Source organism: Corvus hawaiiensis, chromosome 12 (assembly GCF_020740725.1).
Source record: "Corvus hawaiiensis isolate bCorHaw1 chromosome 12, bCorHaw1.pri.cur, whole genome shotgun sequence".
Classification (NCBI taxonomy): Eukaryota; Metazoa; Chordata; class Aves; order Passeriformes; family Corvidae; genus Corvus; species Corvus hawaiiensis.
In genome coordinates this window covers 1,517,047-1,529,075 of record NC_063224.1, presented here as the reverse complement: position 1 = coordinate 1,529,075, position 12,029 = coordinate 1,517,047, and the positions used below count along the sequence as shown (strand labels likewise).

Genomic DNA, 12,029 nt, shown 5'->3' with positions numbered 1-12,029 from the left:
CCCACACCCCAGGCTGACAGGGCAGGGAGCATTTCACTGCCCCTGTGGCCTGCTTATATTTGCTTTTTATTGATTTTCATGAGGGAAAATGAGTGGAGACTCCAGACATATCTCAGAGGACTAAAAGAGAAAAGAAATAAGACTGAAGGCAACATGGCAATGCAGAAGTTGGCACCCAGAAGGGCAGCTCCTGCCCCAGAGCTGGTGGCCGTGCTCCTGAGGCAGCATCCCTGTGGATCCCGGGGTCTGCAGGGGACCTGGGGACAAATCCTCTTGTGCAGCCAAAGCAGAGGGGCTGGGGACTGTCACTCCAGCCCCATCCAGGAGCTCCTGCAGCCCCAAGAGGGGAGAGAAGTGTCTCACAAAGGTGGGGATCAGCAAGAGACCGTACAGAAAGGAGGCTATAATTGAATAGGCTTGATTAATTTATTTCAGGAAGCGTCAGCTGGGAAGCAGATGGGTGAAGCTGAGGCATAATTTACTGGAGCTGTGAAAAAGCTTTTGATCTAGTGCCCTCTTAGAGGCTGGGTAGGAGGTCACCAGGTACCACAGAGCATCCCAGAGTCAGCTGATGGTGGGCTGGGACCAGAGGACATCTGCCAGAGGATTCCTCCTGGAGTGGGAGCAGCACACGTCCTTCTCTAGTGCTTTGACCTGTTGGAGTGAGCCCAGAGGAGGCACCAGGGTGATCAGAGGGATGGAGCAGCTCTGCTGGCAGAATTGGGATTGTTCAGCCTGGAGAAGAGAAGCTTTGGGGTGACCTAATGGTGGCCTTCCAGTTCGTGAAAGAGCCTACAAGGAAGATGAGGAGGGACTTTGGACAAGGGTCTGGAGTGGCAGGACAAGGGGGAATGGCTTCCCACTTAAATTTAGGTTTAGATTAGATATTAGTAAGAAATTATTGTTTGTGAGGATGGTGAGGCCCTGGCACAGGGTGCCCAGAGAAGCTGTGGCTGCCCCTGGATCCCTGGCAGTGCCCAAGGCCAGGTTGGATGGGGCTTGGAGCAACCTGGGCTGGTGGAAGCTGTCCCTGCCCAGGGCAGAGGGGTGGAATGGGATGAGCTTTAAAGTCCTTTCCAAACCATTCTATGATTCATGAGCCTCTGAGGAGAGATCCTGGGGCTTCCCTTGCCCTCTTCAGACACTTGGTGTGGCAGGGGAAGGGTTGAGTCCTTGGACCCTGCCCACCCTGCCTGTGTCCCCACCAGTGTCACCAGCAATGTGTCCCCACTCTCCACCCACAGCACAGGTCTGAAGGGACGGGGATGGGGGTGTGGGAGCTTTAATTTCCAGAAGCAGCAAAGATGAAAGATTTGAAAGATAAATGTTTGCTTGTATATGGTTAAAACCCTGCTTAAAATGCCTCTGTTTTCACCAGCTCTCATTCTAATCCCCCCTGGTGCTGTTACTGTGAAGGGAGATGAATAATTCATGGCCGGAGAATGCCTCACTGGGCCTAATCACCACTTTAATTGGAGGTTTAGATCAGAGGCAGCTAATAGCTGCTACAGCGGGGACTCCGTGTATTGTTGACAGTGAGATCCTTGAGTGCCTTATCGTTGCCCTGTTCCGATCCTCCCGGGACACCACAGCACAGAACAGCACCGAGCTACCCACATACCGAAGGACACAGAGCACGGGGCCAATTAAATTGATCTGGGAAGAGCTGACAACTTTTTTAAACAGAGGAGAACGGGTGAAAGAAGAACAGTGCCACCCCCTCCTGCCTGCAGCCCTGCGACACCGCGGGCGAGGCGCCAGCGTCGCTTAACATCCAGGAGCCTGCAAATTGGAGGGATGGAGAGGGGAAGGAGCAGGGATTTCTCCCCAGTTTCCCCTCAGGATTATGTCTGGGGACAAAAGGAAGCCAGTGCAGAGTGCTGACCCCCTTCTGATCACCCCAGCTATGGCAGGACCTCTGGGGCCGTTCCTTTGGGGATGGGCCCAGATTTCTGCTGACCTGTTGGAGTTGGCACAGGGTGTATTTTGACACGGTGGGTGGGCCTGGGAAGCTCTAGTCATTGTTTTTGCACAAATTCTATGAATCCTGTCAGGTTTGTGGAGCTCTAATCAATGGTAGGAGCTTTTTCAGCCTTTACAGATGTTGATTTCAAAGTTTGCCGTTTTCCCTAAATACCAGAAAAGCTTCTCCAGACAGAAACGTAAGGAAGCAGCTCTCCACCAGGGACTTGTTTTACATGCTGGTTTTATTTTAGCCCAGTAGGAGAGGCATTGGTGGGGCTGTGTTAGTAGCTGTGATCTGAAACACTGTGGGGAACACGTCACCTCCTCTGTGCCTTCAGATGTGCCAGCACTGTGCTGATCTTTGGTGTCTCATTCCCAAGGGCTGGGAGCAGCAGTGGGCACTAATCCTGGAGTCCTGCTGCCCATGAGTCACTGCCCATTTCCATGTTGAGGTCTGCAGCTTGCATCCAGGGAAGAAGCATCTTCTGGGAAGGCATCAGGCTGATCTTGATTTGAAAAATTCCAAGTCTGTGAGAGCCCTTGGCAGTTCCTTGCATTGGTTTCTGCTCCCTCCCTGAGCTTTCCAGGACTGACTTTGTGGTGCCTGCCCACAAACGTGCCACGTCTTGTGGGCAGATTGGAGTCTGTTCACACACGGTGTTTCTCACCCTGGAGAAACCGTTCCCACAGAGGTTTAGAAGGTGGCTCCAGCAACCTTCCGTGCGACACTGAGGGTGTTTTCCATGACTTGTTATTTGCTTTGAGGCCTCTTGGAGCCTCCCATGGCAGGTGCAAGATTGTTTGTAACACATATGGTGTGATTTTTAGGGTTGGCCTGTGCAGAGCCAGGAGCTGGACTTGATGATCCTTGTGGGATCCAACTTCTGTGATTCTCTGGTTCCATAAATACCTCGACACGGTAGCTCAGGGCACTTCTGGCTTGTGGCTCCTTCCTTCCCCTGCTGCAACCCTCTGTCTCTGAGTCCTGGCAGTGTGTGGCCTGGAGGTGGGAGCAGCCCAGGGGTGCTGGTGGTGAGGGGAGGACCTGGCTGTGCTGGCTGACCGGAATGCCAGAGGCAGTTTGGAGCGGAGCAGGCACGGATCACGGAGCTGCCACGTCGCTTTGTGTTTATTTCCAGCCAGATTCGCTAATTGTTCGGGTAGTTTCGCTGCAATAAAATCTCACTCCCTCATAGCCCATCTGCTCTTGGCTGATCCTGCAGGGATGCCATAAATCTGGGCTACGACGACATATCCATTTCCATGGCAACTGACCAATGTAGCAGACAAAATCATGATGTCACGGATAGCAGATCTCCAGGGCTTCAACGGGAGGATGAGAGCAGGACAGGGAAAATGCCCCTTGAACCCAAATGCCTGAAATACAAGTGACAAGAGGAAGACAGGGCTGAGCTCCAGGTCCTGCACTCCCTGCTCTAGAGAATTCCCAGTGTCAAGGTGATCCTGGCAGACCTGGAAAGCATCAACTGGAGGCACTCCAGGGGAAAAGAATTGATCATCCTTTAAGATAAAGAGCACAGTTACCGACTTAGAGAATCACAGAATGGTTTGGTTTGGAAGGGATCTTAAAGCTCATCTTGTTCCATCCCCCCTGCCCTGGGCAGGGACAGCTTCTACTATCCCAGGGTGCTCCAAGCCCCATCCAGTCCGGCCTTGGGCACTGCCAGGGATCCAGGGGCAGCCACAGCTGCTCTGGGCACCCTGTGCCAGGGCCTCCCCACCCTCCCAGGGAAGGATTTCTCCCTGATATCCCATCTCTCCCTGCCCTCTGGCAGTGGGAAGCCATTCCCCTTGTCCTGTCACTCCAGGCCCTTGTGAAAAGTCCTTCTGCAATTGAAACTCAGTCCTGTCCAGACCTGCTGAGCCACAGGTTGCTGTGAGCTGCTGTCCCTCTCCCTGCTCCCAGGGGATGAAGGTCACAGGCCCCATTCTGCCACAGGAGCCATCTTGTGCCATCAAGATGCCGAGCGAGGCCTGCTGAGGCAGCAGCTGCCCATCCCACAGGTCACAGGACCACAGCTGCCCTCTCTGCTGAGTTTTCAGGTGCTCCCCAGGAAGAACAGGCACTAAACCAGGGGGTGGGAACGCTGCAGGTCGGGGAGCTCTGGGTCACAGACCCAGCTTGCAGCTCAGTTGTGGTAGTTGTGACAGTGTCAGCTCCTTGGCTTTGAAATTGAAACCTGTGGAAGAACAGGGTGGTTTTGATCCCTGCTTTTCTCCTGTGATGTTTTGTCTCCAGTGTATTGATGTTTCCTAAAACTGAGATAATCCCTGGCAATTCTCAGCTGCTAAGCCTTTGCCTCCCCTGTCAGGTGCAGGCTGCAGACGAGCAATCGCTGTGCTCTTGCTTTTCACAGCTTTGTGTAGGTTTTGTGGTGCCTTTCTTTTTTTTTTTAAAAAAAAAAAAGAAACAGCTTCATTCCTGAGCTCTGAAGCTGTACAGATGTCTTCAAAGAGTGGCCAAGAGAGACTGTTCGGGGCTGAGACACGTTTGTGTTCAGAGGCATTCCCAGCACTGCCTGCTCAGCCAACGGCAGCACCTCCCTGACACTTCCATGCAGACACACGGTGGGATCGATGCCTTCCTGAAGGACACCCCCCGCTAGGAGGTTCTTCAGTGCCAGCACAGCCCACAGATGCCACTGACAGACAAGCAGCTGCTCCTTTGCATCCTTGATTTTGTGGTTTCCCAGAGTCTGGGCACCGTTTCCATGCTGTTCTCCTCCGCAGGTTCTGTGGGCACCCCGCTCCCCGGCGTGGAGGTGCGCATTGCCGGCGAGACCCTGAGGGACGGCGCTTGGTCCTACACCATCCACGCTCAGGGGGATGAAAACAGCACACAGGTACTGCTCAGCTGTCTTCTCTGCTGCTTCCCTTTGGAAAGGTCTTCGTTCAGGGAAAGTTCTCTCCTTCCCAGCCCTCTGAAACCCTGAGGACTGAGGCTTGTGCTGCTCTAATTCCCAGGAGCTCTGTATCACTGAGTCTCTTGTACTGTTTTTGTGGGTTCCTATAGCCGTGGTACTTCAAGGACTGTACAAGTGCTGTCCATACAATCATGGAATGGTTTGTGCTGGAAGGGACCTTAAGGCTCATCCAGTGCCACCTCCTGCCGTGGGCAGGGACACCTTCCACTGTCCCAGGTTGCTCCAAGCCCCATCCAACCTTGCCTTGGACACTTCCAGGGATCCAGGGGCAGCCACAGCTTCTCTGGGCACCCTGTGCCAGGGCCTCTCCACCTTCACAGGGAAGAATTCCTTCCCAATATCCAATCTAAACCTACTCTATTTCATTCTGAAGACCAGGTCTAGTGGAAGATCCCTGCCCATGGAACAAGGTGAGCTTTAAGGTCCCTCCCAACCCAACCTTTCCATGATTCTGTGATTGAAAGAGCAGGCCTGGCCTTGAGGGTTGCACTCATTTTGAAAACAGCACTGGGGGGAACCCATCAGGTTTCCATGGAAGTCCAGCTCCATTCTAAGCTCCACATGATGCCTGCACCTGCAGTTCTGGTGTGCCAGAGGTCGCAGGTATGTGGGATGGGGAAGCATAACCTCCCCCTGTACTGGGGTGCTGAGTGTTCCCTGATGCAGCAGCAGCCCCAGCCCAAGGTCCAGGCTGTCTCTTCCCACAGAAGTGGCTGAGCAGGGTCTGCCTTCCTGCCACCTCCCCTCCACACCCTCACTGTGGGTGTTGTGCTGCTCTGGCAGATGCATGCCCGGTGATGTCAGGGCTTGGCTGAGCAGATAAATGCTGTGTGTGAGAGAAGTGACCCCGGCAGTGACAGCGCATGGGTGGGACATGGGCAGCTGTGAGATTCAACCTGAAATAGGTTCCTTCACTCACTGCCCTGGGAAATGGCTTCTCATCCAGCCACCTACTACTGAGGGCTTGGAAGGAGCTTCCTGGGCTGTGCCGGAGACATTGCTGGTGTGAGCACTGCTGAGAGGCTCAAAAACCCCTTTTTTTTTGTCTAAATTATCTGGTGGCAGGTGGAGGAGCCAGTGGGACCATGGGCAGCCCCATGGGTGGGTTGTGCTCGGGATGTGTTCTATGTTCTGAAGCTGTAAGAGCTGGATCCACCCCAGACCTTTAAAACAGCCCAGGGGACAGCTGAGAGGGACCACGATTGTGGCTTTTATTAAGAAAACCCTCTTTGCTGCTCCTTACTCTGTGTCACTGCTGTGGTATGGCCGAGCAGTGGGCAAAGCAGGAGACTCCCCGTGTCCTGTTCTTGTCACTTCCTGGATGAGTGTTATGTTTCACAGGTTTGTCCTCTGATCCCAGAGTTTGTTCTTGGCCTTTTTTTCCCACTTGTGTGGAACCGAGACATGAAATATAACATGTCCCTTTTAATAATGATCCTATAATGCTTTTTTCCCCTCAGGGATCCCTGGGCACTTTACAAATTAGGTCTCAGACACGAGAATCCCCAAAGTGCAGCTCCTTCCAGGATGAAATGTGGATGTTGTTCTACTGAATTATGAGAGGAAAAAATATGGAATGTTATTTTTTCTGCTCAGTACTCCTTCGCCTTCCTTCTCATTGCACTGAGTGACCAGAGAAGGGGAGCCCAGATGATCTGTGTCTGGTGCTGGGAGCCCAGCACCTCCTCAGGGCTTCACAGAGCTGGAGTTCACATAACTCTTCTCTTTCCTCTGGCTTCAGGCTGCTTGGGTTTATTTTGGGGGAGAGGAATTGCCCTTTATCCTGGTGATTTCTCACAGGCACCCTGCAGCCCCCAGTGTGGGTGGCTGAGGTCCATACCCATGGCTCACAAATCTTCCAGGAGCTCCCACCAGTGCTGCCGTTGGCTCCCTGCCCCTTGCTGATGGTTGCTTTCCGTCAGGCTCTCCCTCGGGGACCTTTTGGATGTTCTGGTGAATTCTCAAGTCATCAGCCGGGGAGGGTGTGGGGAGGTGGTAATTTGCCTCTGGGCATTGGCTCATGGGTTGGTCCCTCTCTGAAAAGCTGTCCCCATCTCACCCACCATTCCTCTCTGCCCAGCCTAACTGGCAGTTCCTTCAGGCTGGAGGGAGAGCAATGGTCCCATCTGTTTGGGCCCCTCTAGGAGAGAGTGGCTGGCTGGGTACCTCCAGGACATCCACAGCGTTTCCAGGAGCAGAGCAGAGCCAGCTGCCTCTGTCCCTGGGACTGTCACAAGGTGGGAAAAACAGTCCCTGCTCCCAGCGTGTGTTGGCACAGATGGATGCCAGGAGGTGCCAGGAGTTTGGGTTTTATATGCCCTGGGCATGGAGTGTGACTTTCCCTGGTGTGACCACGCGGGCAGGCAGGTGGCAGCCGTGGCGACAACACCTCTGCTCCCAGGGATGCTGGAATTCCAGTGCCTCACACCTGCGGTCCCAGGCAGAGCCTCACCTGCTCAGTGCCTGCCCCAGACGCTGCTGCTGGCGCTGTGTGCATCATGCTTGGTTAATAATTCATGTCAGGAGAGACAGCGTCAGTGGAATTTATTTAAAACAAGGCGGATCTGACAGTCCGAGCGCTCATCACGCTCCAGCGGTCCGAGAAAGGCCCGGCTTTGTTTAAATCAGCTCTTCCACGGCAGAGGGGCTGTCCCAGGGATGGGAAGAGCTGCTTGGTGTCACCTGCCTGTGCCACATGGCCTTTTCCTTGCCTCCTCCTTCCTTGTCTCTCTTGCAGGAGGGCTCTGAACCTTACAGTGGCTGAGGGCTGGAGGAGACTGAGGGGCGACCTCAGGGGTCTTCAACGTCCTCGTGAGGGGCAGCAGAAGGGCCGGTATCGATCTCTTCCCTCTGGTGACCTGTGACAGGACCCAGGGAACGGCCAGAGTTGGACAAGGGGAGGTTTAGGTTGGAGATCGGGAAAAGGTTCTTCCCCCAGAGGGTGCTGGGCACTGCCCAGGCTCCCCAGGGAATGGGCACGGCCCCGAGGCTGCCAGAGCTCCAGGAGCGTTTGGACAGCGCTGCCAGGGATGCCCAGGGTGGGGTTGTTGGGGTGTCTGTGCAGGGCCAGGAGCTGGACTCGATGATCCTGTGAGTCTCTTCCAGCCCAGGATATTCTGTGATTCCATGATTCAGGCACCATGGGGCTGATCCAGGGGGATGCTGAGCACCCCGGCAGGAGCTGGGCTCTGAGCCATCTCTCCTGCCCGGGCTCCTGTGAGCAGGTGATCTCTGTGCCGGGGCTGAGGCACTGTCAGGGCAATCTGCGAGGTGTTCACACCTCGGCTGTGCCTGCCGAGCCCTCCTGACATCGAGCAGAGAGCGCTGCCTTTGCCAAGGGAATTGTCTGCGTAGCCTCGCAAGGTCAGCGCCTTCCCCACTCGCGTTGGGCTGAGTTCTGCCTCCTGCTCCCGGCACAGCAGGCGTTCTCCGAGCTGTTCCTTCCCCACTAACCCCGTCTCTCCCGTTAGGCTGGGGCATCGCTCCCTTTCCTTTCGTGCCGGCGCCCTTTGGACACGTGAGATCCAAACAGGAGCTGCGGCGGAGGAGGAGGAGGAGGAAGCGTGTGGGTGGCAGGAGCAGGGAGCTGGGGAGCGTTCCTGCTCTGCCATCCGGTAACTGCCTGAGCTTGCAGCAGGGGACTGCTGTAATTTGCAAAGCTGGTTCCTGGCACACCCTGAAGATCAATAATCCACTTAGCTGAAAGTTCGCTGGATCTCTGTTCTTTCCTGCATTTTCTCCCGTGTCCCTTGATTGGAGTGCTGGATTCCTTTCCCGCACGTGCTCCAGCCCTTCCGTCTCCTCACATCTCAGGAGCCCTGTGCTCCGTCCATCCCATTTGCTCAGGTTTCCAGCCACTCTTGTGCTGCTTCCTCCGGGTGTTTTGCACCTTGCGCTGGCTTGCGGAGCTGACACAGAGCCACGAGGCTCAGGCTGCCTGAGGCTGCACCGGGACTGCCAGCACCCAGACAAGGTGCTCCAGCCTGGCAGATCCACTCACTGCTCCGTCTGTTCAGCCGAGGATGCGCAGCAGCCTGGGGATGCCTGTGGCAGGCCGGCGTGGGCAGGAGGTGGCAGTCCCATGGCAGTCCCAGTGCCTGCCTGCCCTGCCGGTGCAGCACTGCGGGGACACAGAGCTGGGCCCCCGCAGGGATGCTGTCCTGGGAGTGCTGGCGAGAATGCTTCTCCTCCCACACCTCCCTGGGGAGCAGAGGTGTGGAAGTGGGTGTCAGGGACAGCGCAGCTTTGCCTGCTTGGAGTCATCCCACATCTTGCTCCAGGAGCCACTGGCATCCGAAGCAGTTCCTCAGCTTTCCCCCTTCCTCAGGCAGCTGCCTGCGGAGCCCGTCTGACCGTTCAGCCTCAGTAATCCTTACCCACAGCCCCGAGTGCTTCCTCCCCTGGGGTTTTTTCCCCTGAATTTTTGGCAGCTCTCCCCGTGGCTGTGGCGCCCAGGAAAGGGTTACAGCTCTCCAGCTCTGAACGTTTCAGTTTGCTTTGTTCAGTGCAATGCATATTTCATACGCTCAGCTTCCCAGCTGGCAGAGGCCTGGAAACCCTGCAAGCTGTCGGGTATTGTCTCTCTCAGTCTTTGCTTGTTTGTTTGTTGGGTTTTTTGGGTTGTCATTTTTGTTGGATTTCTCTTTTTTTTTTTTTTTCATCTTTCCCAAATTGCTCTCTCTCACGAAAGCCCAACCCTGGTGCTGACAATGGGGGGCTATCAATAGCTAAATGGCTTCACAGCTGTAGCCAAGGCAGGGCTGTAGCCAGGGCTTTTATGGCGAGCAATTGCCTCGTGCAGAGGCTGCAGAGGGAGCGTGGGGACGGATGGCTTGCAGGAGCTGGCAGCAGGAGGACGCTGTGCCGTGGGCTTCCCCCCCTTCCAAAGGTTGTAATTATCTCGTTGTTTATCCATATGCAAGCTGTCGTCCTGGATGGGAACCGGCTCGGCTGTGGCCGTCCCTCCCCAAAGCCACCAGCATCTCTGTCCCCTCCTCCCCGTGCCCCCCGTGTCTGTGCCATCTGCTCACAGCTTGCTGCTGGTTGCCAGCACCTCGGCGGGGCTGGGGGCAGCTGGCACTGTCACCCGTGGTTGTGACTGCAGCTCTTGGCCGTTGATGTCCCTGTGGAGGAGACCAGGAGCGGCTCCACCTTGCTTGTGTTTGTCCCAGATCTCTGGAGAACCCGTGGGGAGGTGCCCAGGGAGCTGCCAGGGTCGTCTTGGAGGAGTGGGCACCCCCGTGGCTGCTGCCCGTGGGAGGTGTGGGTCTGGGTACTTGGCACGTGTTTCCCTGTGGGATTCTCCTCATCCAGCCAGTTATTCCATGACATGTGGTGTGACTGTACCTGGCTCTTCTCTGGAGGCCAGAGATGGGCACGTGCCAGCCGTGCCTGGCGTTCCTGAGAATGGCCAGGTACAGCCAAGATGTGATTGCCTGGCCCGGGGAGTCCTGTCTCTGGCTGTCCCAGAGGAACAACCAACGGAACACTTGTGTTGTTCCTTTCCTATCCCAACCAGACCTCAGCCTAGGCCTGTTCATTCTTTGTCCTCAGTGCTCCTGCACTTCCAGAACAGCTCTCCTTCAGTTCTCTGCAGGTTTTCTTGTCCCTGCTCCACCCCATCCTCATGTATTGGTACCTCAATGGTGGACTTTACCTCCAGCATCCCCATTCCACCTCTCACGAGCAGCTTTTCCTCAGCTCCCTGATCTCTTCCATCAGGGAGTGTGGGCAGTGTGTTGTTGAAGGCAGTCTGGATTAGATCTGCAGCTTTTCTTCTATCTTCAACCCCAACCCTTGGGATTTCTGGCACGATCCACCTTTGGTGAAAACACTCTGCATTTATTCCCATTTTCCATTTGCCTCGGCTTCTTCCAAAACCTCCTTCCAAAGCCCTCGCAGTGCTGGACACTGCACTTGTGTCTGTTCCAATTACCATTTTTGTTTCCCCATATTTCTCTCATCTCCTCAGGATCCTGTTTTGTGTCCTGCCCAAGTAATTCAAGAGTCTCCACTTTGTTGCCCAGGCTGCTTTTGTTCCTGTATAAACATTTTAACTGCTTCTCATTGATCACATCCAGTTCCTTACTCAACCTGGGCATTGATTCCATTCTCATATGTATTTATATCTCCTTCCTTCTTTCTGCCTGCCCTCTGATTATTTTTTTTTATTTGTGGCCATCGCTCTATTTATTTCTTCCTGGTAGTAGAAGTGGAGGCAGAGGTTGCAGTAGCATCACATCCCCTTGTTTCTCAGCTGGAAACTCTTCCATCACAGGGACAGCCTCGATCCCAGGAGAGCATTTCCTTGCACATGGAAGTTGAGTCCATCTGTCAAGAAGAAGCCTCTTTCCACAAGTGTTTCCTTTGAGCTCACCTTTGTCACAGCACCCCTCAGGGTCTCTGTTAATCTCTCTATTGTTGTTTTATTCTTCCATAGAATCCCAGACTGGTTTGGGTTGGAAGGATGGAGCTTACCTCGTTCCATGGGCAGAGACACCTTCCACTAGAATATTGCCCTTTGTAGCTGAGGGAAGATTTGGGATGTTTGTGGAAGAACCCTGGACATGGTGGGGAGGTGCTGAAGGAAGAGGAGCAGTCTCTGTCCCAGAGCTCTTGCAGCCAAGGGGAGCAGGGGCTGGCTCAGCATGGGAAGCAATTAGAGGTTGTGGGGCAGCGTGTGTGCAGCCACAGCTCATCAGAGCCTCCCCACCGCCACTTTTAGGGGAGGCTGATGGAAACCAAACCAAAGGTGGGCCACTAATTGAGTCCTTGCCTGGTCCTCTGCCTGCCCCGGGCCCGGAATCGGCGCGAGGGCACATCAGGAGCCTTCCCCTAACAAGGAGGGCCGGGGGAGTGGGAAGATGTGCTGACATCTCACCTCATTTATTATCCCGAGAAGCCTGTGAACGACAGGGATGAGAGCAGCAGCGTGGAGAGCTGTTGGCATCTCTGCAATAGTGTTACACATTTAATTTATGGTGTTAATATAGATCAAGAAGTTTTGTGTCCACGGAGCAATTGTGGGGAGGACTGACCTTTCCCAAACTTGGCTTGTTTTCTGTTGTGCTTTTGGGATCATCTGGAGCTAATCAGGCTGGTAACTTAAAAAAATCAGTA

General features: G+C 54.6%; 1 protein-coding gene across 4 annotated transcripts in view; it reads left to right on the top strand.

The window, feature by feature from the left end:
* Positions 1–12,029, top strand: part of ACSF3 (acyl-CoA synthetase family member 3) — a 51,546-nt gene that overhangs the window by 15,651 nt on the left and 23,866 nt on the right. For all 4 annotated transcript variants that reach the window (XM_048316616.1, XM_048316618.1, XM_048316615.1 and 1 more), the window contains one exon: positions 4,717–4,829. In XM_048316616.1, the coding sequence (XP_048172573.1) occupies positions 4,717–4,829 (113 nt within the window). The remainder of the gene's footprint in view (positions 1–4,716; positions 4,830–12,029) is intronic.